Source organism: Mastigoproctus giganteus, chromosome 10 (assembly GCF_048544385.1).
Source record: "Mastigoproctus giganteus isolate SK-2022 chromosome 10, ASM4854438v1, whole genome shotgun sequence".
Taxonomy (NCBI): Eukaryota; Metazoa; Arthropoda; class Arachnida; order Uropygi; family Thelyphonidae; genus Mastigoproctus; species Mastigoproctus giganteus.
This window is the reverse complement of record NC_143584.1, coordinates 1,994,309-2,018,349: the sequence shown is the minus strand read 5'-3', so window position 1 is coordinate 2,018,349 and position 24,041 is coordinate 1,994,309. Positions and strand designations below refer to the sequence as shown.

At 37.0% G+C, this 24,041-nt stretch overlaps 1 protein-coding gene across 1 annotated transcript in view; it reads right to left on the bottom strand.

Moving 5' to 3' along the window:
• Positions 1-24,041, bottom strand: part of csul (protein arginine N-methyltransferase 5) — a 243,651-nt gene that overhangs the window by 3,306 nt on the left and 216,304 nt on the right. Inside the window, exon 16 of the mRNA XM_090384061.1 lies at positions 12,754-12,818. Within this exon, the coding sequence (XP_090240187.1) occupies positions 12,754-12,818 (65 nt within the window). The remainder of the gene's footprint in view (positions 1-12,753; positions 12,819-24,041) is intronic.

Below are 24,041 nucleotides of genomic sequence, written 5' to 3'. Positions count from 1 at the left end.
AGACATCAAAAGAATTATTGATATCTGGACTGAAACGCCATGATTCAAGATTCATACAATTCACACATCAGTAATTAAAATAAATGCTAAAAATTTGACATTCACATTCATTATTACAAAAGAATTATTTAATTATAAATACGTTATGGTTTCATCAGAAACAAAACAATATGGACCAGTGTGTAACCATACAATCATTTTTGCACATGGAGTATTGCTGCTATATATAGTTTTGTAAGAATTGTGCACAATTAACAAAATGAGTTTTTTCATTTTGGATTACCATGTATAATATCACAACTTTTATTGAGCTGTGTATCTTTATGTAGAGATGTACATAACAAAAGTCGTGTTTAGCCTAAAGTTTTACTCCTTACTTTACTATACAGTATTCAGAGGTTTGCACACATCCACCAATCAAAGTCCTCTGAGAGACCACAGTAGAATCTCGATTATCCAAGGATGGATTAAATTGGAGTCTCCACCACTCGGAGAAGTTAAAGTCAGATAATAACAAAAGATGTATAATCTGTTGCTAGTGCTTAAAAAAACAAAAACAGCACCCTTGAATTTCTCACACTGCATCTTAACCTGTTTACTTTTTTAATTTGAGTCAGAGTGTATCCATGATGTTAAAATTGAATCATTCTTTCCAATCATTATTTTTTTTGGGGGAAAAAAAAAAAAAGTACTACAGCTGCAACTTCAATGGGTTCCTGCATTACGAGTTCCCAGGTTTACAAGTTTTTTTTTTTTTTTCCAAGTATCAACAAAATCGAAAATATCAACATTAAACATTCATAAATACCAGATTTCAAACTTTTTTCAAGCATTATAACCATGCGCGTAGCTATACAATACAGTGTACCTCTGCCTTATGATATTAATCTGTTCCAGGGCCACCGCACTAATGACATTAAGAGTAAGAGATCTGCAGATTTACTCAACAAGTACAGGCCAATGTTGAAAAAAAGTCATGAGTTAGGATTGAATGTGAAAGTGTCTGCAATTCTGCCCAGACACTATAGGAGTGAGTATATGACGAGAGCCTTGTCGATCAATTCGGCCCTGGAGAGATTGTGCAAGGGGTAGAATTTTTTTCAGCCTGGTCTGTGCTTGTTGACAGGAGAGACTGCTTCTACAGGGATGGGGTACACTTAAATAGAAAGGGTGCAAGAATATTTGCTGATGCTATCGGGGCAGTGTTAGATGGGTCAGAAAACTGCTAGCTTGTGGGGATACACAGACTAAAAGGTTAATAGCGGCCGCAGGCAGAGGCGAAAGTGATTCTTGCACTGCTTCTATTAGAATGAGCAGCAGCCTGGGAAGCAACGTAATGGACATTTCAAGGATTCCTGGGAGTCATAGTGGGACAAGTAAATACATGGATTGTGTTGGGTAACCAAGGGTAGGAACAAGTGCACGTATACTTGCATGTACACCAATGCTAGCAGTATAGTTAATAAAGTGCTAGTCAAGACATCAAAGGCAGATATTGTTGGGATATCAGAGATGTATTGTCACACGGCTATAAGCAGTGCCGAATTGGAATTTGGTGAGTACAATGTGTACAGAAAGGATAGGAAGGGAGAAGGGGTTATGCTGTTAGTTAAGAAACACAAAATCTAAGGAAGTGCATCCAATTGATGTTGGTGGACAACGTAATGTTCAGTCTGTTTGGTGTGACATAAGCACTGGGAAAAGAAAAATGAGAGGGGTGTGTTATATGCCTAATGAATCTGATGAGTATAAAGAGCAACTGTGCAGAGAAAGAGTGGGCCAGTAAATCAGAATGTTTTATAATGGGGGATTTAACTTAACTCTTATAAGGGGGATACTGACTGGAACTTGTGCGTTGGTCACTCACACACTAGCAAGACTTTTGTGGATTTATTAGATGACTGTTTTCTACAGAAACATGTTTGAGAGGGAGTAATACTCTTGATCTGATTATCAGCAGTGATTACAATGTAATGATGTGGGAAATACTTAAAGATGTAACTACCATTGATGTTGTTTTCTACAGCAGCATGTTCCGGAGGTAACTAGAGGGAGTAATACTCTTGATCTGATTATCAGTAGCGATTCATCATGCATTAAGAATCTGCAGATAAAGGAACCACTAGGTGGCAGTGATCACAATGTGCTCAAGTGGGATTTACTCAAAGAGGTAACTACCCTCAGGGGTAAAGGGAAGGGTTTTTGCTTTCGTAAAGGTGACTATGGTGGTCTGATACAGTACAGTAATACCCCGAAGTTACGCGATAGGTGGGTCCGACGAAAATCGCGTAAGTCGAATTCGCGTAAGTCAGGGTACAACTTTGCATATAAATACATATAAATTTTGCTTAATTGGGACCAAGGACTAACAAAAACACTAGTTTAGAAGAAAAATATTAATAAAATTGCAGTTCTTTATACATATTAATACAAAATATGTATTAAAAAAACAAATGACTTACGTAAAAAAGTTATTTCGATGTCGATGGATTCATAAAATCTAACAAATTCGTCTGACGACACAGCGCCTTCTTTTTTTCACGCAGAATTTCTTCGTAGCAAGCTAATAATTTTTTTATTCCTTGCTTTGTAGCTATAACGCGTTCTTCGTTGGAGTCTGTTTTCTAAAATTTTTAAGCCCTTTACAATTGAGCCCTTTTCAATTTTCAACCTGTCAAGTTTGCAATTGTCATGTGCTTTTCGCCGTTGCTTCATTTAGGCCTGTAGCACGTGCAATATCACATGGTCTTTCATTTCGCTCAAAGCGTTTCACAATTTCATATTTTTTCTCTATCGACAGAGGCGGACTGGCCATAAGCCTTACCGGGGAAACCCCGGTGGGCCAGTGTGATTTTGGCCATAAACCATAGTATGAGGCCACTATAAATTTTCCCGGGTAAGAATTTTTGATCCAGTCCGCCTCTGTTTATCGATAATTGCTTTTCTTTTTCTTTCTGAATCTGCAGTGTCTTCACCAGGACGCTTCCTTTTCACACCTTTTAATTAAGTATTTTACTCATTTTTAGGGAATAAAGCACAATTACAAACGGAGGAGGCACGCTTGATACGCATAAACAAAGCTGCGCGCATGTAGCAACTGAATAAACAACACCATAAAGACAGAGATACACTATTAACGCCTCACATTTCTAGGGGTTACTACCATAAAACAATAAAAATCCAGTTGCGTTTCTGCTAGTGAAATCTGTTATAAACTGTAGTAAACTCGATCTAATTGCATTTGCGATTATACCGATAGCTGGAATTGTGTTGGTTTTTACGTTATTAGGGTGAAATGTGTTTCCCCTTCACTGATATAAAAAACATAAAAGCAGCAAAGTTGAATTTTGTTCATCTTTCGCTCTCATTCTCCGCCGTCGCACCGTATATCGATAACATATGAAAAACGACCTTGAAGATAGTGGGCGGCAGCGTTGCCAAACGAAAAAATCAAGAACCGCGTAACTCCGAGTTCGCGTAAGTCGGGGTATTACTGTATTTAAATTCTATACGGTGGGACCGGATGATGTTACCAACAGCAAATTCAAAATGGGAAGCATTCAAAGATCGTTAAGGAGTTTAATTAATGTATAAGTTAGTGCAATTGCATCATTTCAATATATAGTCAACTACTTAAGTAGTTATAAATTGGCATCATTAAGTATATCTCATTGTGAATATCCACAATGAGTTGCCATGATATTGCACTACCTTGAATAAGCAACACTTCACCATAGGAGAAGACTATTGTTGTTATTCTCAGCAGATACCATCACCTACACAGCACATTTTGGAGCTTATTGGTTCCTCATCAGTGGGTGGACAAGTACCCTGGTGTTGCAAGATACGTAACCTAAAGCTTTAGCCTCAAACTATATCGTAATCAAAATTACTCCACACCATCAGACAGCTCTCATATTGTGGATTTATACTTCATAACTGGGTTGTCATCACTTAAGTAGTTGGCTATGTACTAAAATGATGCAATTGCACTGAACTTGCATACTGGTTTGTAACCATTAATGCCATTATGTTATATACAGAGGTGTATTGCTAAAAATATTAGTACCGGAATGGTAGTTCTCAAGAAGACTATATGATAATGCCACATGGACTGTACAGTAACTGAATCAGACTTCAGACTCATGGTTCATAGAGCAACCAGTTCTAGCATTCAGCTCATGGCAAATCAAAATACCGTGTTTCCACGCATCACAGTATATCTCATTCACTGGATCTCATTATCTACCACATTGTACATTAGTAACAAACATTCAAGTTTCATTGCGAAATTTATATTTTTGTTTTTAAAGATATTTTAATATATCTTTAATATTTTAATATATTAATATATATTTAAAGATATTAATATATATTTTTAGTAGCAATGGGCAAAATTGATATTTCTCCCCACCCCCATTGATTATGCCATTGTCTCATAATATTAGGTGTATAAATTTAAGGATTTTCGACGAAGGTAAAGAAAGCCCACACGAGAAGCATGCAAAAGTTCGATAAATTTACCGGTAAAAGTACTTTGCTGTAACGGCATTTGTACTGTTGCTTGCTCAGTAAACATAGTGTTATCTGTCAGGAGTATAAATTGAATCCTCCCAAAGTGGAGGGGATAACCTGACCTTTTTTTTTCTTTAGAATCACCGATGGACTAGTGGATAAATTGTTTATTAAGAAAAAAAAAAGGCAAAGGTAAAGGAAGCCCACACGAGAAGCACGGCAAACTTCGAAAAAGTTTACCGGTGAAACTACGTTACAAACATTTTTTATGATGCCACAACTTCCAATATGACTCAGCTTGTGATTCAATTCGTGATCCCTAGGGATTGTTTCTCAGGATTTCAGGATCCCGGGAGATTTTTGCTGCGGGATTTCCCGGTATGAATTACTAACTTTAATAATCAATATTAACAGTCTTACATACACATTATATATATATATATATATATCAGGCAAAGAATTTACTTGTAAACATTATTTCTAAATTTTAATATAGATCAGCACCGATTAATGCCATCTAAGTGACAGATTATGCATTACATCGGTTTGTATTGATATGTTCTAGATATGACAGAAAAAATAAAAAAATTATCGGATTGGCAAAGTGGTAGCAAGTTAGGTGAGATTAGGTACAGTCTGCGGAAAACCTGTATCAAAAACGCCCAAGTAACATGCAAAGTCCCAACACCGGCACAGTAGCTAAAATCTAGAAGTAAAGTGAGAGTAAAACAAAATGAGATAGAACGTAAAGTAAAACGGTAAAGCAGAAGGCGAAAAAGTAGTGGTGGTAGTGACCAAAATAGAAATGTGGTAAAGCAAAATATGATAGAGCAAAACATTTAAAATATAATATAAAAATGACACAATAAAGCAAAATTATAAAATGTGTTGATTATGGGTTAGTAGATATACTGAAAGGGACTTTATCTGGGGCTAACCCTCTCAATATATCAGCCCATAATTGACGTAGCTTTCTGTTTCTGTTGTCAGCCGCCTGTAAAACTAGTTTTGAATATACAGGCATACCTCGAATAACGAATAGGATGCGTTCCACAAAATTACTTCGTTAAGCGAAACTTCGTTTTCAGAGGTAAAAATACTATGGCCAGAATAGGGATACGTTCTTACGTAAAGAAAATGAAAAGCTTTTTTTTCGGACAAAGAAAAGTTTTATTAAATAAACAGTCAACTTATATACAAAGTGAAATCACATTTTAAAATACGAGTCTAAAGTTGATTATTTATGCTCTTTTTCCCTTTCATTTAACAATTGCCTATACGGAGTTATTGCACTTAACACTGATCGCTTAACAATAACACTTCTTCCTAAATCAGGATCATTTTCACTAAAAACATTTAACGTTTTCAATGTCATTTAAGCACCTTTTTAAATCTTTGGTTGTTAACACTTTTTCGGCAGGAACTTCTTTAACTTCGTCTTCATTGCTAACAAGGTTTTCTAAATCTTCCTGAAAAACCATTATCTTCTGCATTCAATAAATTTCTAACATCCTCTTCATTGACATTTTCGAAACCTATTGATTGAGCCATCTGGATAACTTCATTTCCAATTTCTTGGATGTTATTTTCTTCTTCTAGTACAACTTCTGGCCATATTTTGCGCCAAACTCCATTTAAGCATTTCTTAGTGACTTCTTTCCAAGAACTATCAATGTTTTCAATTGCGTTCTTAATGGTGTAGTTTTTCCAAAAAGTTTTAACTGTCATTTCCACTTTATCCTCTAGTTCAGTTAAATTGCTTAAAGTTCGACGCAGATAATAAGCTTTAAATGATGCTATTACTCCCTGATCCAATGGTTGAATCAGGGAAGTTGTGTTTGCTGGAAGAAACACAACTTTGACAGGAATGCATGTGTCCAACGTGTTAAGATCAGTAGGATGTCCCGGAGCAACAACAAAAGAGCTTTTTCTTCAAAGTTGTTTTTTTTACAATACAGTTTTACTCCAGGACAAAAGTGGTTAACAAACCAATCAGTAAATAACTCCTTGGTAACCCACGCTTTTCTATTTGCTTTCCATATTACAGGTGAATTCATTTTTATGTTACCTTTTAACGCCCTCGGATTTTCTGAATGGTAAACTAATAACAATTTTAATTTATAATCGCCAGAGGCATTTGATCCAAAGAGTAACATTAAACGGTCTTTGGCTGCTTTGAACCCAGCAGCTGATTTTTCTTCAATAGATATGAAGCTTTTTGTTGGTAGCCGTTTCCAGAACAAACCGCTTTCGTCAACATTGAACACCAAATTTGGAAAATTTTCACGTTCAATTATTTCCTTTAGTTTTTCTGGAAACTTATTTGCAGCTTCTCCTGTTAATTTTACACTATGAATCCTGGCCCATTTTTTAAATTTCTCGAACCAACCACGAGAAGCCCCAAAGGTTTCCGTAATTTCTTCAGTTTGTTTAGATTTCAGGTGATTAAACTGGAATATATTTTTTTTATGTTAAATGGGGCTTGAAATTGCCGACTTCGTTATATCGAAGCTTCGTTATCAGAGGTAACGTTAACCGAGGTATGTCTGTATATAAAAGATAGTATGACAGTAATAAAGTAATACCATGGAGAATAAAGAATTTTAGCCGTATTATGAAAATAAGATAATACAGTAGTATCATAGTGAATCAAGACATTTAGTGGTATTATGAAATAAAGGCCGAAAGTTGATAAGCCGAAATGTAGTAAAGTCGTTTAGAAATGATAAGATATCATGGCCTAATGCTGGTAAATTTTTAGCCAGTTTCATCCAACTGACAGACAATGAATGCTGACAGGATGAAACAGCACCTTAAACACAGTTTAATGAATGTGGTGTGTTAAAATTATATTCCAGGTAAATTATTCTTCAAATTAATTCCCGTTAAACATTCCTCATATTAAATTTTCAAATATAATTTGAGGATATCAGCATGGTCAATTATAATAATTTAAATGATTCATGACTTTCCATTATGTGCCAGAATGCCAAACAAAAAGCCAGATAATTATTCAATTCATAGCCCTCCCATACATAAGTGAGAAGGTTGAAGGGGATCCTGGGAGAATTGACATTTGACAGAGTGGCCCAACATTCTGTTCTATTGTCCTTCTGAGTTTGGAGGAGGTAATGAGCAGATTTTGATTTGTAGTTTACGGGCGAGATGATATTAGCCCGACAGATAGCAAAGTAGCATAAAGCAAATAATAGAGCAAGAGTTCCATCCACTGTAGTTATATTTTTATATTTTCTATGTTGAATAGGCAGCACGTGCTAAAGGAAGGAGAACAGAAATAGGATATAGAATAGCAATAGTACCTCAATCTCCCTCGAATTGCTCTAATAGTTCACGATATGAAAAAGTAGGGTTTTATAGTATATATATATACTATAAAACCCAACTCGTCTTGGGTTTTCTTTTTCTGAATCATCGCAATCTGATTTGTCACATTCCGACTCCGAGAAAGAGTGTGACAGTGAGAGAGAAAGACAGAAGACGCTTTCCAAACTTAGAACTAGACTCAGCGATAAATGTGTAAATTGCCTGTGTTTCTTACGTTCATATTACATGTCAATTGTCAAATCAGTTTCAAAATAAACTAAAGTGAAATAAATTTTTGTTTAACAATGTAGTCACTAGTCTGTCAAGATTTAAAAAGAACATGTTAAGTTTCTGAAAAGTAAGTTTTGAATTTGTTTCAATTTTTAGTTTATATATATATATATATGTGTGTGAATAAATAAAATGCCGTGAAATTTTCAGTTTTAATTCCACCTACAATAATCTCGGGAAATGAACATTTTTATCCCCAGATCTCGGGATTACTGAAATCCGGGAAAAAGACAATCCCTAGTGATCCCAAAGAAAAAAGGTCAGGTTACTACTGCTCCCACTTCAGGAGGGTTTCAAGCTCCCATGGGATTCAACTTCTACTCCAGCGATAACACCCACCGTCTGTTTACCGAGTGAGCAACGATACAAATGCTGTTACGGCAAAGTACTTTTACTGGTAAATTTCATCGAACATTTGCATGCTTCTCGTGTGGGCTTTCTTTATCTTAGCTGGATTTTCTATTATGACATTTAGAAAAAAGTACCAGAACATTGTTCTGGCTTGAATACACCACTGGTTATATAAATTTTTAGCCAGTTTCATCCAACTGACAGACAATGAATGCTGACAGGATGAAACAGCACCTTAAACACAGTTTAATGAATGTGGTGTGTTAAAATTATATTCCAGGTAAATTATTCTTCAAATTAATTCCCGTTAAACATTCCTCATTTAAATTTTCAAATATAATTTGAGGATATCAGCATGGTCAATTATAATAATTTAAATGATTCATGACTTTCCATTATGTGCCAGAATGCCAAACAAAAAGCCAGATAATTATTCAATTCATAGCCCTCCCATACATAAGTGAGAAGGTTGAAGGGGATCCTGGGAGAATTGACATTTGACAGAGTGGCCCAACATTCTGTTCTATTGTCCTTCTGAGTTTGGAGGGTCAGTGCAAGAATGCCCACATTTTAGAAAACAGTTTCTTGAAAATGTCTCAACCAAATGATGAGAAGAACCAGAAACTGAGTTCTGAACCTTATATTTATTTTAAATATTACTTCTATTTTAGTACTGTTTCACTAGTTAATGAAATACAAGTTTGTTCACTTACAGAGACAATTTATTGGTAGATTCTGGGTTATTTGTGTGTGGACTCACGAATGTACATAATTTAAGTTTATAAAGAACCTTATTACTGTAGCATGAGCATGTACATGCACCAGTTTCTGTTGCAGCAATGCCATTTTGAGATTGAGCCTTTCAAGCCCAGCCATTTAAAACCTCAAAACATTTTTGAACTGTTTCTCTTATACTAGACGAGTGCTTGAAGCGCAGCATCGGTGATGCCTTCCAATGCCCGGTTTTACAGGAAGCAGAGGGTGTGTATTGCAGACTAGACGGGCACTTCGAACACCATGCAGGACGATGTAAGCTGGCATAAAATGCCTGCCAACGCTTTCAGATGCATTACTGCACGTACGCCTTGGCGTTTGCATAGCCTGAGGAGACATTCTCCCAGTGAATGCAGTGGTTGGCCTTAATTGGTTTATTTATTAATACTTTGGGGAAGATGCTCTTTGACACAGAGGAGTTTATTTGTGAGGTGGAAAGGAGGCTGCCCTTGCACAACATGTCATTAAAAGACTATCCAGCAAAGAAATAAAGGCAAAGTGTTGTATTGAAATTGGAAAAGAAGTGTTTCCAAATTTAGATGAACTATGTAATGATGAGAAGAACCAGAAACTGAGTTCTGAACCTTATATTTATTTTAAATATTACTTCTATTTTAGTACTGTTTCATTAGTTAATGAAATACAAGTTTGTTCACTTACAGAGACAATTTATTGGTAGATTCTGGGTTATCTGTGTATGGACTCACGAATGTACATAATTTAAGTTTATAAAGAACCTTATTATTATTAAATAAAATGAAAACAGTAATCAGAAAACTTCTGAATAGCCACTGCACGGTACAACTAATGTCGGCATTAACAAATGAGAATCACGTGCTGTTTCTGTCTTCTTGCAAAACAAATTTTGAAAACCTTTCATTTCAAACATAACTTCGATGTCTTTCTTTTTTGAAAAGTATTGTGAAAGCACGCAGTAAGCCGCAAAGTACAGTCATTGCCAGCGACTTTGTACATTGCAGAAAAAAAATATACAGGAAAAAAAAAAAAAAAAACTCAACTGTTTCTGGGCATAAAAAACATGACCAAAAGAATTGCAATGGATTGTTTTTGAAAACTGAAAAGATTGTACTTCCTTTCTTCAATGTGTATTGCATCTACTAACACAAAATTGAGGAAATTCATCTATTGGAAGCCAAACTGGAAATGGGAAAAACTGGTAACACTGCAATGTGCATTTGATAAAAAAAAAACAAAACCGGTTTGTGTTATTGTAATTGTTTTTAGGGATCAATTATTTGATCTCCTTACGAAATTTCAAGAAAATATTTCTATTAATAGCTGCGTTACAAACTTTGAAACTGGTGTCTTCTCATGACCATTCGTAAAATCAAACAATCCTTTATTGCGTGAAAAGTACTCCATTGCAGTGTGGATAGTGGAGAATGTTTTCTGCTTCATAAAGACGGAAAGTACTCACCAATATTTCATCTGGAAATAATGTCGAGTGGTGGGAAGACAGTAACGGTAGATGTTTTATTCTGAGAAGTCCCGTGTGGTAAAATCAAACAGGAAGTTACCCTTTATGTTACTGAAAGTAATTCTGTAAGACACCAGTCTTACAAATACCTTAATCTGTGGGTAGAAATAAAATAATTTTACAAAGAAAACATTTCAGAAAAATTTCAATTAGTGAGTTGGCCTGTCAGTACAGCACATAAAGCATAGATGCCAAACATTGGTATTGATTTCTTCATCATGGTATCGAATTTTGTGTTTTTTTCAATAATTAACATTAGAAGTTCATCAAAACTCAGTATCGACGTTCTGTAAAAAAAAAAAAAAAAAAACACTTCTCGGGAGACTTCCTGTGCGTTTCAAACATAATACAGTCCATTCCGGTTATTTGGGACACATTGGGACTAGTGCATTTTGGCCCGATTAAGCAGCTGCCCCAATTATCCGAAGTTTCACGTAAATAGATAAAAATACAATGTATCCCCCCCCCCCTTTACAATTGGTTCACTGTACAACTAAATCACGTTATGACGAACTCAACATAGTAAAGTACCGTTCACTATACGATGTGCAGTAAGTGCCGGTCATTGTAATCACGTTTGATTGAATTTTAATTCTATTAAACAGCAATTCTAATTAGCAAAAATAGGAGGAATATCCACAGGCTATAAAAGCAAAGATATATTAAGCACAAATTTACCCTTTATTACCTTACCAATTAAAAAAATTAAATGATACGTGAAAATCGGAAGAATATACGTGATAATCGGAACAATTAATACGTACTGTAATATGTACATACGAACTAGTTGACATTTGTGGGTGGGGGTTAAAATTCAAAACAGTAAAAAGATAAGCAATCAATAACAAAGAACACAGCACACACAAATTGCAAGTAACACAATACGTGCAATCAAGAACGGAGTAACGAGTTACAAAGCTTTAAAAATAGGAATGAAGAGAAGAGCTGAAAATTAATTTTTTTATAGGATTGAAGATTTCATGGAAGTGTAAACACATTTCACCATAATAACCCACAGAATTCCAGCTGCCGGTATTATCGCAAATTCAATAAGATCGAGTTCACGGTCCGTTTATGATAGATTTCACTAACAGAAAAGCCCAATAAACAGGTGACTGCTAATTGTTTTTATTGTTTTATGGTTGTGACCTCCAGAATTTCGACCGAACCACGTGGTACCGTCGGAGACAATCGTAGGGTAATCTCCAGTGCTGCGGCCTCCTGCCCTGATTAAATGGCATGCTGTCCCAATTAAGCAAAGTAAACCATGGCTATTTTCTCGATTGGTTTCTGTTTTTAAAGATTTGCCCCAAATAAACGGCTGCCCTGATTAACCGGTGGTTCAAATAACCGGAATTCACTGTATAAAACTTTTTTTTTTAGTCTATTTGAATTTGCTGTATGAATCCACCATCCTCGTTTTTTCTTTCTACTCGCAACAACACTACATAAATATGCAATACATCAAACTTGAACAACATCCATCTTGAAACTTGGAATAGAAAAAGTGAGTTGCTGATGATATCCAATGAAATGTTAGAAGCATCCCATCTAGTTTTAAACGATCAGACATCAGGAGCGTTACATGTAGTTTGCTGTTTTGGAGGTTTTCATGATGCCAGCTTATGCTCGCACTTGAAGCACTCGTCTAGTATAGCCCTTATCTGGCGTACTTTTCTTTTTGCAGTGGTTTATGATATGGTAGATAACACATGCCACACTGTACATTCAATAATTTCTTAGGTAAATGTAACAGACCAAGGTTTCGATTTGTGAGCAAGCCACTAAAGAATATGGAATAAAAGTAAGTTAATTCCCAGGGCTGATATGACTTGTTTTTTTTTTTTTGTTTGAGTGATTTCAGAATTTTATTGAATTGTGAATTATCAAAATAAATTTTGTTAGAAATATACTTGCTGCTTTTCTTCAATGTGGTACATATAGTATGTATAATAAAAAATGTTAGTAAGTATTCAAAAATAACACCAAGGTTGCCCTACCTTTAAAGGAAAAAATATAGGAAACCAACTGATCATTCCTGGAGAGTGAGTTTCAGGGACTATACCTAACAAATAAAAATTTCATTAGTAAATTTAATGTGACTGTAGTATTCAGTGAAAAAATAAGAGGCATATAAAGTTTCAAAAATAAGTTTGTTGAAGAATCATAATTTTAATTGTAGAGTTGTGTTTAAACTCAATAACTTAGCTGAATAAAAAAAGTCATGCATTCTGTACACAGCTTGCCAAGTATTTCTCTAGTTTTTTCTTTGCTTTTCTACCTGCTAACCTATCTACTAGAGCAGCAGTTGCCAACTTTTTGTTTGACTCGTGAACCTTTTTCAACATAATAAAACTATTTTGTAGTTTACAAAAATATACTTATGTAAATCTAAGCTTGTTTGGTTTTTTTTTAGGAGCATTAGCAACTAAGGCCATATTGCTCCGGGATATGCGGTGGTCATTCCCTGACCTTTCCGCATCCTCCGTATTTGGTGGTGACGGGCTCGAACCCCGGTCTAATCAAGAAGCGTGTGCTACGCACTGCTGCTCCTTCCCACCTGGCTACGGAGGCGCCTGTAAATCTAAGCAGACACCATTACAGAATTTTTAGTGCAAACCCACAGATTATTTTCATGAACCTCTGGGGAGTTCACGAACCAAGCCTTGGGAACCGCTGTATCAAAGGGAGAGATCGCTATTTATATTTTTTTCCCCATATTCTGTTAACCTTCCTTATTCCTTAAGTCATTTTGCATAATCCCACCACACACAAATACACACTGATCACCAATGACATGAAATAAATGACTTCCCAATGCAGAATGAGAATGTTAATAAATGTAATTCAGAGGAATAAACTTTTGAACTGAAGGATAAAAAAAAAAAAAAAAATAATAAAACACTTCTTAAGGCATTCACAGCAATGTATATGAAATCTCTTTCAATTTCTCAGGTAATAACAAGGATTGCAAAATTTTGTTTTTGCTGCCATAATAGTTGCGCAGCTCAACTTATACAGGGTATATATTAAAATAACGCACCATGTTTATTATATATAATCATACATACCTTTTAAAGACACGCAATCAAATTTTTTGATATCACTTTAATGCTTGTAAAGTCTTGTACACTCTTTAACATTCAATCTCAAATTAGAACTTGGTACATGACAAGGAGAGTTTGAGTCACTGAAGAAATGAGTGCTTGCCCTAGAAACAAATGTAACTGAGAGCACATCAGAGACTCAAGTATCTTGTGACCTGTCAAGTGATGCACCCCTGATTAAGGTCCCAGATAAGAATAGCGAAGCACGTACCACTCTCTGGTTGAAAGTGATCTAGTTTTTTCGGGAGACTCTATTGTGACAGAAATGGGTAATATTTTTTGTAATAAAGATAGATGGACCAGAACCAGGGTGTGTTTGCTGGGAGCAACCATTGATGATGTTACCAACAGATTGCCAAATTTTAATGGGGATAAAGAAAGCATCACTATTCATGTGGGGACTAATGATATTAAACAAACACAATCTGACCATTTGTTGAAAAAATATTGCAAGTTAAGTCAGAATGTGTATGGGTCTGCAATTCTGCAGTCAAGATAGCAGGGATTATATACTGAAAGCCTTATGGATTATATACTGAAAGCCTTATGGATTAAGGCTTTCAGTATATAATCGAGTCTTCAGGGAATCTGCATAGCCCATACTTGTGGGTGGTAGGAATCTATTTTGTACAGATGGTATTCATTTGAACAAAGGTGGTGCAAGGATTTTTACAAGTATCATTGAGGGTACCTTAAAAGTTCAGGGAAACTTCTAGCTGGGGAAGGGAAATATAGATCTGCATTTTTCTGATGATATGGGTCAAAGTAATGCACTCACTTCAAGAATTCTTGTTTGTTGCCACAACAGCGGAGACAAGACGTTCTGAGGGTAACAACTGTTTCAAATGAACGGGATGAGAAAGACAGAGAAACAAGCCTATATAACTTCAAGGAGTGTGTCAGGGCAGTAAACTATAGGTCTTAATTGTATCATAGTAATGTTAGGAGTGTTGTCAATAAATGGCTGAATTTAATCTCCTTGTTAGGACAACTAATCCTGACATAATAGGGGCTGATAGAAACGAGGTACCACCTGGAAATTGGGGATGACGAGTTCCACTATTGTATTTAGGAAAGAGTCTGAGCACAAAAAGAGCTTTTACCGAGTCTGAAGTTACCTGTCAGCATAAAATCTGCGTGGTATGAGTTAGTTGGAAGCAAAGGTATAATGACAGTGGGAGTAATCTACAGACCATAAGATTGCAAAGAATATGAGAATCTTTACATGCAAATGGAATGGACAAGCAAGACTTCAATCTGCCCCAGATTTATTGGAATAAGTGGGAAGGAAACTTCCCTTGAAATTTTTTTTTTTTTTCAATAAACCAAGTGTTTATTATCTACAAGAGCATGTTAGAGATAATACTTGGGGTGAGAATATTCTTGACTACATCATTACTTACTCACGAATTAGAGGATATCACAGGTCTTAAAATACAAGAACTACCGGCAGATAGTGATCATGCAGTAGTCAGTTGGAAGATGAAGAAAGATGTGTTGCAGTAGTTAAAGGTAAAAGGCACAGGTTTTGATTTCAGAAGAGGGGACTTTAACAGTTTAGGTGCCATACAGCATCTATTAATTGGGTGGATTACACTTGAATTGTGGAATGAATACCTTTAAAGCAAAAACCACAAAAGCCATGAATGTATATATACTGAATAGCCAAAACATTATGACCAGCGAGTCGTTATGTCAATCGAAGCAACTGCAGGTGAACTACGGCGCGTGCATGGGTCGGGACACGGTATAAAAAATACCCGATACTGAGCTCTGTTAACCAGTGTTACTCTTGTTCTTCAGATGGAAAAGGCAGTGGACTTAAATGAGTTTGACAAAGGCCAAATTGTAATGGCCAGACAACTGGATCAGAGCATATCCGAAATGGCACAGCTGGTGGGATGCTCATGGTCAGCCGTGGTTAGTACTTATCAAAAGTGGTCTGAGGAGGGAAACCCACAAACCGCCGGCGGGGTGTTGGATGACCACGGCTCATTGATGCTCGAGGTGAGCAAAGGCTCTCCTGGATAGCCGGAGGCCGTTCTGAGTGCCCATGGTTCACTGGCAACTGCATACAATGGGCACACGAGCATTAAAACTGGACCTTGAGTGACTGGAAGAAGGTCGTCTGGTCTGATAAATCATGTTTCGTGTTGCACAATGTGGACGGCCGGGTACGTGTGAGTCGTTTACTTGGGGAAGTGATGGTGCCTGGATGCACCGTGGGAGCTGGTGTCCTGATCTGGGCGATATTTTCCTGGGATACCCTGGGTCCAGTCATCCATGTGTCGGGCACTCTGACGTCTACCGATTACCTAAACATCATTGCTGATGAGATACACCCTTCCACGGCAACGGTCCTTCCCTCTGGCACCGCCAGAGGGAAAGACCTTTATCAGAAGGATAATGCACCATGCCACACTGCCCGAATTGTTCGAGACTGGTTCACAGAACACGAGGAAGAATTCCAGGTATTGCCCTGGCCTCCAAATTCCCCAGGCATCAATCCCATCAAGCATCTGTGGTTTATGTTGGAACAGCAACTCCGATCTGCAGTGTCTCAACCAAGTACCTTACAGGAATTAAAGGATCTGCTGGTTATGTGTTTGTACCAGATACCACAAGACACATTTAGAAATCTTGTAGCATCCATGCCTCGCTGCGCACGAGCTGTTTTGGCTGCACGTGGAGGACCAACACCATATTAGGTAGGTGGTCATAATGTTTTGGCTCATCGGCGTATACTATTAAGAAAACATTGCAGGAGGAGGATGCTGAAATGGATGATTGCAGAGCTGGTCAGGTCACAAATAGAGCAGAAAAGATAGCATCAGACAGTTACAAGTTTATTTGTAATAGTACCACAGATAAGGTGAGAGAGGCCAAGGCTGTGTATGAGAAAGCACTGGCTAAGAGAGCAAAGAATGGGGATAAGGAATTTTTCGTATGAATACAAGGAAGAAAAAAGCAAATTAGATCAGACCCTTGCACACTAGGCATGGGGAAAAAAATCCCAGCTGATGTGGGTGAATTGAATAGGTATCTGTCTTTACTGAAGAAATATCATGCCGAGAAAAAACTGTCATATGAAATTAGTGATTTCGAAAATGCAGATGACTGTTTATTAGAAAAACTTTCAAGCATAAAGGCAAGTAAGGTTACTGGAGCTGATGGCATATACCCTGTAGTTTTGTGGGAGAGCACGAGGGAGTGTTTTGTTTGTTATTTGGTTTTTAGGAGCATTAGCAACTAAGGCCATATTGCTCCGGGGATATGTGGCGATCATGGGCTTGAACCCCGGTCTAATCAAGAAGCGTGTGCTATGCACTGCTGCTCCTGCCCACCCGGCTACGGAGGCGCCATGAGGGAGTGTATAGAACCATTGAATTTAATTATAAGGGCATCTTTGGACTTGGGAAAGATTCCTTTGGATTGAAGAAGTGGCAACATAATATCACCAATACATAAAGCGACTCGAGTATCTTGTGACCTATCAAGTGATGCACCTCCGATTCGGCTTCCCGATAGAAACAGTCAAGTGCATACCTCTCAGGTTGAAGGTGATCTAATTTTACTGGGAGACTATTGTCAGGGAAATTGGTAATATTTTTTGTAATAAAGATAGGTGGACCAGAACCAGTGTCTGTTTGCTGAGAGCAACAACTGATGATGCTACCAACAGATTGTCAAATTTTAACAAAGCATCATTATTCAGGTGGGGCTTAACGATATTAAATAAACACAAACTGACCATTTGTTGGATAAATACAGGACCACGTGGAAAAAATGGCTAAGACTAACCGGTTAGTCTGACTTCAGTGGTAGGGAAAATCTTAGAAGCAATGATTAAGAGTGCAGGAACATATAGATAGATATGGCATTCCGGATAATACACAACATGGTTTTGTTAAGGAAAAATCATGTTTAACTAACTTGGTAAGCTATTTTGACATAGTTTATTTGGATTTTAGCAAAGGCATTTGGCTCAGTCCTCACGAGAGGATACAGTATAAGATGGAATATGTTGGAATTACTGAAAAAAATTCTAAGATGGACTGTGCTGGGTAACTGCAGGGCAGAAGGCAGAGGGCTGTGATTAATGGATATTCTTCAGATTCATGTAAAGTCAGAAGTGGGGCCACCCAATGATTGGGTCTTGGACTAATGTTGTTTCTGATTTTCATAAACTACATCAACAATGGGATAGAAGGTTTGATGTCAAAATTTTCAGATGACATAATAAAGTTTGGTAGAGTAGTTAATGATCAGTTACCAAGTAGTGCTCCTTCAGGATGACTTAAACAGGCTGCAAAAATGGTCAGAAGAGACAATTACGTTTTAATGCAGCAAAATCTTACACTCGTGGAATAGCAACCCTAAAATAAATTATACACTTGGTGAGGTTGAATTAAAAACAACAGAGGAAGAAGCGGATCTGGGAATTGAGCTTCTCAAGAAGGTCCAAAGATGGGCAACACGCATGGTGAGATCAGCAAAATGGCAACCATATGAGGAAGGACTAATTATGTGGGTTAGAGAGCTTGGCAACCAGGCACCTAAGAGTTATCTGATTGAGGTTAGTAAAATGAATGAAGGTGGAATTTTCACTGTTATAGAAAATTACAGAACTTATAGGCATAATTCAAATTACAGTGTGTGAGATTTAGACTAGACTGTAGGAACAGCTAGTTGAGGCTGACAGTTTGAATAAATTCAAAGGTCAACTGGATAGTTACCCATGCAAGGAGGGAAGCAAATAATTTGTATTTTCTTATGCTGTTGTTATTTGGTTTTTAGGAGCATTAGCAACTAAGGCCATATTTCTCCGGGAATATGCGGTGGTCATTCCCTGACCTTTCCGCATCCTCCGTATTTGGTGGTGACGGGTATTTTCTTATGTATTTTTGTTTTTACTGGCCAGTGCAGCAAAGCCTGTGGCTTCCTTGCACTATATAGCTATTACTATTACTAATCCTTTCAACATTTTTTTCATACTTAGCTCACTCACTCATTCAGTAAACTCTGACTTTGTACCACAGCACCAAATTACTAATTATAATTACAGTAAAACATCGAATATCCATGGTAATTTGGGGACACTAGAGCCCGGATAATTGAAAAACACGGTAAATCAAAGTTATCTTTCTATTTGTTTAAATAACTTCCAAAACATACAAAAACACAAGATATTACATGTATATAACAACAAAAATAACATTTTAGTAATTTTGATAGAAAGTCTGTGATTTTTAAAATTTTTTTTAACATTATTTTTTCTTTTATTTTTCTCATGTGTCCACGGATTTTAAAATTTCAATACACAGCCACTCCCAGACTTATGTAAGGGTTGTGTTCCGTGGAACTCTACTTAAGCCGGAATTTCCCTAAATGCTTATGCAGCACTCGCAACCATGCATGCTGAATTTGATTCAAGCAAAAAAGAAATAATCGACGAATATGTAAATAGAATTACTTATTCAATTTTTTTATCTCATGCGCAGGAAAAATTACAAAAAGAGAGAGACAGACAGACATAATAACGTCAGCAAATTTTACCTTTCAAGCATTGTTGCCAGAATTAACTCTCCAGCTGATAAGTACTTTGCTGCGGAAGTTGAGGACTGTGGAGATTTAGAAGGTTTTTTTTTTTCACCACATCACAAATTTTCGCTGCAGCTGCAGAATCGACACTGGTGTCTTCATCGCATACTTCAATGTTTTGGAAACCAGCGTGATGCTTGAACCTATTAAATCACCCATTGCTTGCCACGAACTTGGTTTGGGGTTTGCCGTACTTATCCTTAATGTCTTCATAAAATACTTGTTTTTTTTGGCTTGAATGGCCATTAGACTCAGGGGTACTCACTTCTGAATCTGATTTTCCATCCATATTATTAATAGCTTTTCCATCTTCAATACAGCACCTGAATACTGTTTTGTGGTCAATGATGATTCGATCCTTCAACATGTTCTTTTAAACGTGCACTGTATTTAAAATAGTATTCACTGCTGAAGCAGCGAGACCTAATTCCTGTGCAATAGATGACCAACTCTATCATCTTCATTTCTAAATCAATTTTGTTTCGTTTCCTAGCCCTACCACCGCTTGCACTTTCCGTTCGCCGTTTTCTCTTCACCATTGTAATAAGTAAATAGGAATGAAGAGAAGATTCTGAAAATTTGTTTTTTTTTATGATTGAAGATTTCAGTGAAGGGGAACTCATTTCACCATAATACCATAATGTAAAAACCCACAGAATTCTAGTTATCAGTATTATCACAAATGCAATAAGATCGAGTTTATTACCCGTTTATAATAAATTGCACAAACAGAAAAGCCCAAATTGTTTAATGGTAGTGACCTCCAGTAATGTGTTTTAGAAAAATATCACAAAGGCATTGAAAATTGATTCTTATAACAGAACATATGATAACAATGAAAGTGTAGTGCAATTTCCATTATAAAAATGACCACTTAGAGAGATAAATAGCTTAGTTATTAAAAAACAAACAAACAAACAAAAAAAAAAAACGAGTGATATATTGGATTCACATTATATTTTCACAATATCTCCAATTTATTCCTATGGGATACAAAATACGCTTCCACGTTTTTTTTAAGTTTGCACACACCGGCAAAAACTTGCGCAAAGTCGAATTTCCATAAGTCGAGTATTACACAAGCTGGGGAGTGCCTGTAATCTACACCACCTTGATTTTCATGAATTAAATTAATGTCTTTGCGGCTGTTACGACTTCAATTATAACTTACTTTGCAAGCTGGCTGTAGTTCTTCACCATCGTCTTTGTCAGGTCCTGCCATAGACAGGACCTTAAGTCATCATTAATCCAAAAGCCGGGTTCATTTTTGTCTATATTTAACCATTTATTAACACTTGTCTCGTCTATGTCTTCGCATTATTCAATATTTTGAACCGAGTTTAAAATATCAGGAAAGATTTCTACAGTGTTATTTGAGTCTCCCACTTCCAAATTATTTTCAGCTATTACAGTCATCAGGCAATATTTTTTTGAATGATTTTATAATTGTTTCAGTTTTTAATTCCACCTATGCAGTAGGAATGTTATAGATAGCATCTTTAAGTGTTAGTTTCTTCCAAAATAAAATGATTCTTTTCTTCCGTGATAAATTTCATCATCAAAGTCTTTCTATACAATTGTTTCAGGCTCTCAATCATCCCTTGGTCCATAGGTTGTACCAATGGCATTATATTGGGTGGAAGATAAATGGCAACAATATTGCCATTTCTGCAGATAGTTTTTCTAATGGAGGATGAGATGGAGTGTTATCTAATAACAAAATTAATTTGTCTCATAAAGACTTTTACGAGACAAATTTTTTTAATGTGAGGAACGAATTTACCTGTCCACCACTTTTCAAATATAGCTTTAAAACTATACATTTAATTACAGCTGTGAAATTTTACCTTCGTTTTGCAGATTTTTTTTTTTGGCATTATTTTAGTCATGTATTTGTAACATCATCTTTTCACACAGCTTCCATGGTTATTTCTGCAAGCAGTGGCTATTCACAAGTGCCCAACCACAATTGTATAAAGAGTTAAAATTTTGCAACTGTAATCAAATGTGTTCACAGCTGTATTCAGACACTGAGCATTTTCTGTCTATCACTCTCAGGTGTTCCAAAGTGACGTCAAGCTGGTCACTGGCTTCTGTAGCAAGAACAGTTCACACTTAGTTATGTAGTTTGCTAAAAGTGATAATGCAAATGAGAGAAACACCACCCTGGATTACGTGTATTAAACAGCAAATAATATTCCAAAATATGGATACTTTATCTCTCTAGAATATACTATATTTCTTCGATTCTAAGACGCACTCCCCCCCCCCATAAACATATCTAAAAATGGGATGCGTCTTAGAATCGCAGTTTTTTTTTTTAATTTTCTTGCGCTTTGCACAGCACCACACGTTTTGTTTTTATGTGGAAACCCGGTCTCCAAGTTTGACTATCATCGCATTCTCCAATTCCAATGGAGAATAAAGTGGCGTGGGTGGTTTCACATGCTTTCGAAATGTGAAGCCACCGTTATTTCATCATAGTGGAGCTCACTCAGCGAAAACTAGGAAGTTTTGTTTGTATCTTCGAAAGTACGTAAGTGGAGTTACCGTATTTCGTTAATTTTGATCCCTTAGTGCACCTTAAAAATGTTAAAAAGATTGCCCTATGAAGCCGCATTGAAATGAAAAGTTATTGTGTATGCAAAAGAACATGGAAATAGAGCTGCGGGTCGACATTTTGACATTAGTGAAGTAACTGTTCGTCGTTGGAGAAATGATCGCAATTCCACATTTTCGTGCAAAGCAACAACCAAGTGCTTTAACAGGGCCTAAGAAAGGAAGATTTCCACAAGTCGATGAAGCTGTGATACATTTTGTAATGGAGACACACGCAAAAGGATTACACATCACTTGACAATCCATGTGAAAATTAAAGACGCAGCGAGTGCGACAGATTCGTGCGTCGTAGTGGATTATCGTTAAGGCGCCGAACATCCGTCAAAAAATTCCTGCAGACTTTCAGCGACAGGTGATGAAATTAAGGAAAAAAAGAAACCATGAGTTTAGTCAAATTGGAAATGCTGATGAAACCCTGGTCTTCTTCGATATGCCTTGAAATTACACCGTCAATGCTAAACGTGCTAAAGAAATCAAGATTATAAGCATGGGCTACGAAAAGCAGTGTATCACTGTGATGCGATGCATCACTGCTGATGGTCAAAAGTTGCCACCATATTTAATTTTAAATTGAAAAACCATACGAAGAATGAAATTTCCCCCAAAGATGCTAATGCGCGTGCGTAAAAAAATAGATGGATTTCGGCAGAGCTTATGGAAGACTGGCTAAATGTTGTGTGGAATAGACGTCTTGGCTTCGTAACCCACCCACCATGCTAGTACTTGATGCATTTCGTGGACATTTGTGCGAACGGGTTAAAAATAAAATCGTGCAAAAACGTGGTGACTTGGTTGTGATTCCTGGTGGCATGACTAGCCAACTGCAGCCACTCAACGTTTCAGTCAACAAACGATTTAAAGATTACTTGAGAGAGGAATATGAATTCTGGCTGTTGACCGACAACCTTCCGCTGACACCTGGAAAAATTAAGAAAGCGCCGGCATCAAAATTGGCAGAATGGGTATCAACAGCTTGGAAGCTGATCCCAGAAAGAATAGTCAAGCACTCATTTAAAAAATGTTGCATCACCAACGCTCTCGATGGCTCAGAAGATGATATATTATGGGATAATGAAAATAACGACGGTTCAGAAGAATCTCACCCTGAATGTGAAGTAGACTATGATATTGATTGAGATGCAGATATCGACGGCTCAGAAGATTCAGAAGGAAGTGATGAATAACATACCCACTGATAAATACTCGTACTATTGTTGTTAGTAAATTGAATTCAATTATAATAAAAATATTTGTTAGATTTATTTTAGTGTTTTATATTTTATTTATTTTTTTCCCCCTTAGAATCAAAGCTTTTTTTCTGAAATTAAGGTGCATCTTATAATCGATGGCATCTTAGAATCGAAGAAATATAGTATACAGGGTGATTCACTACCAGTGCGACAAACTTGCAGGAGGTGTAGGGGGCACAAAGACGAATCGGAATCACATAGCATTGCAGGGTCTGAAATGCCTTCGTCATGCGGTAGAGGATGTTGAACGGGAGGTCGCGTGAACAGTGATCCCGCTTGAATTCAGCATTTGCGAATTCCAGCGGGATCACCGTTTCCGTTGAAGAAACCATTTGGTTTGTTGATGGTATCCTCCATACAGTGGATTGGAAAATACCCAATCGTTGGCCTATCGCTCGAATAGTCATACTCGGATTGCCTTCTGCAAGACGTAGGACATTCTCCTCATTATCTGGCGTCCTCGTCGTTCGCTCTCGATTCATTGTACCTCTTGTGAAACAACCAGTCTCACGTAACCTTCTGTGCACACGTGCGAAAAGCGTATGATGAGGAGCACGCCTGTGCGGGAAACGTTCCTGGTAGAAGCGCAGAGCGGCGCACCCTTACAGTCCGCAGCTCCATACACAAGGTGCATGTCGGCCAGTTCAACGTTTGAATACTCGTCCATCCGAATGCCTCGGGAAGCGGTTTGCAAATGCTGACTTCCAGCGG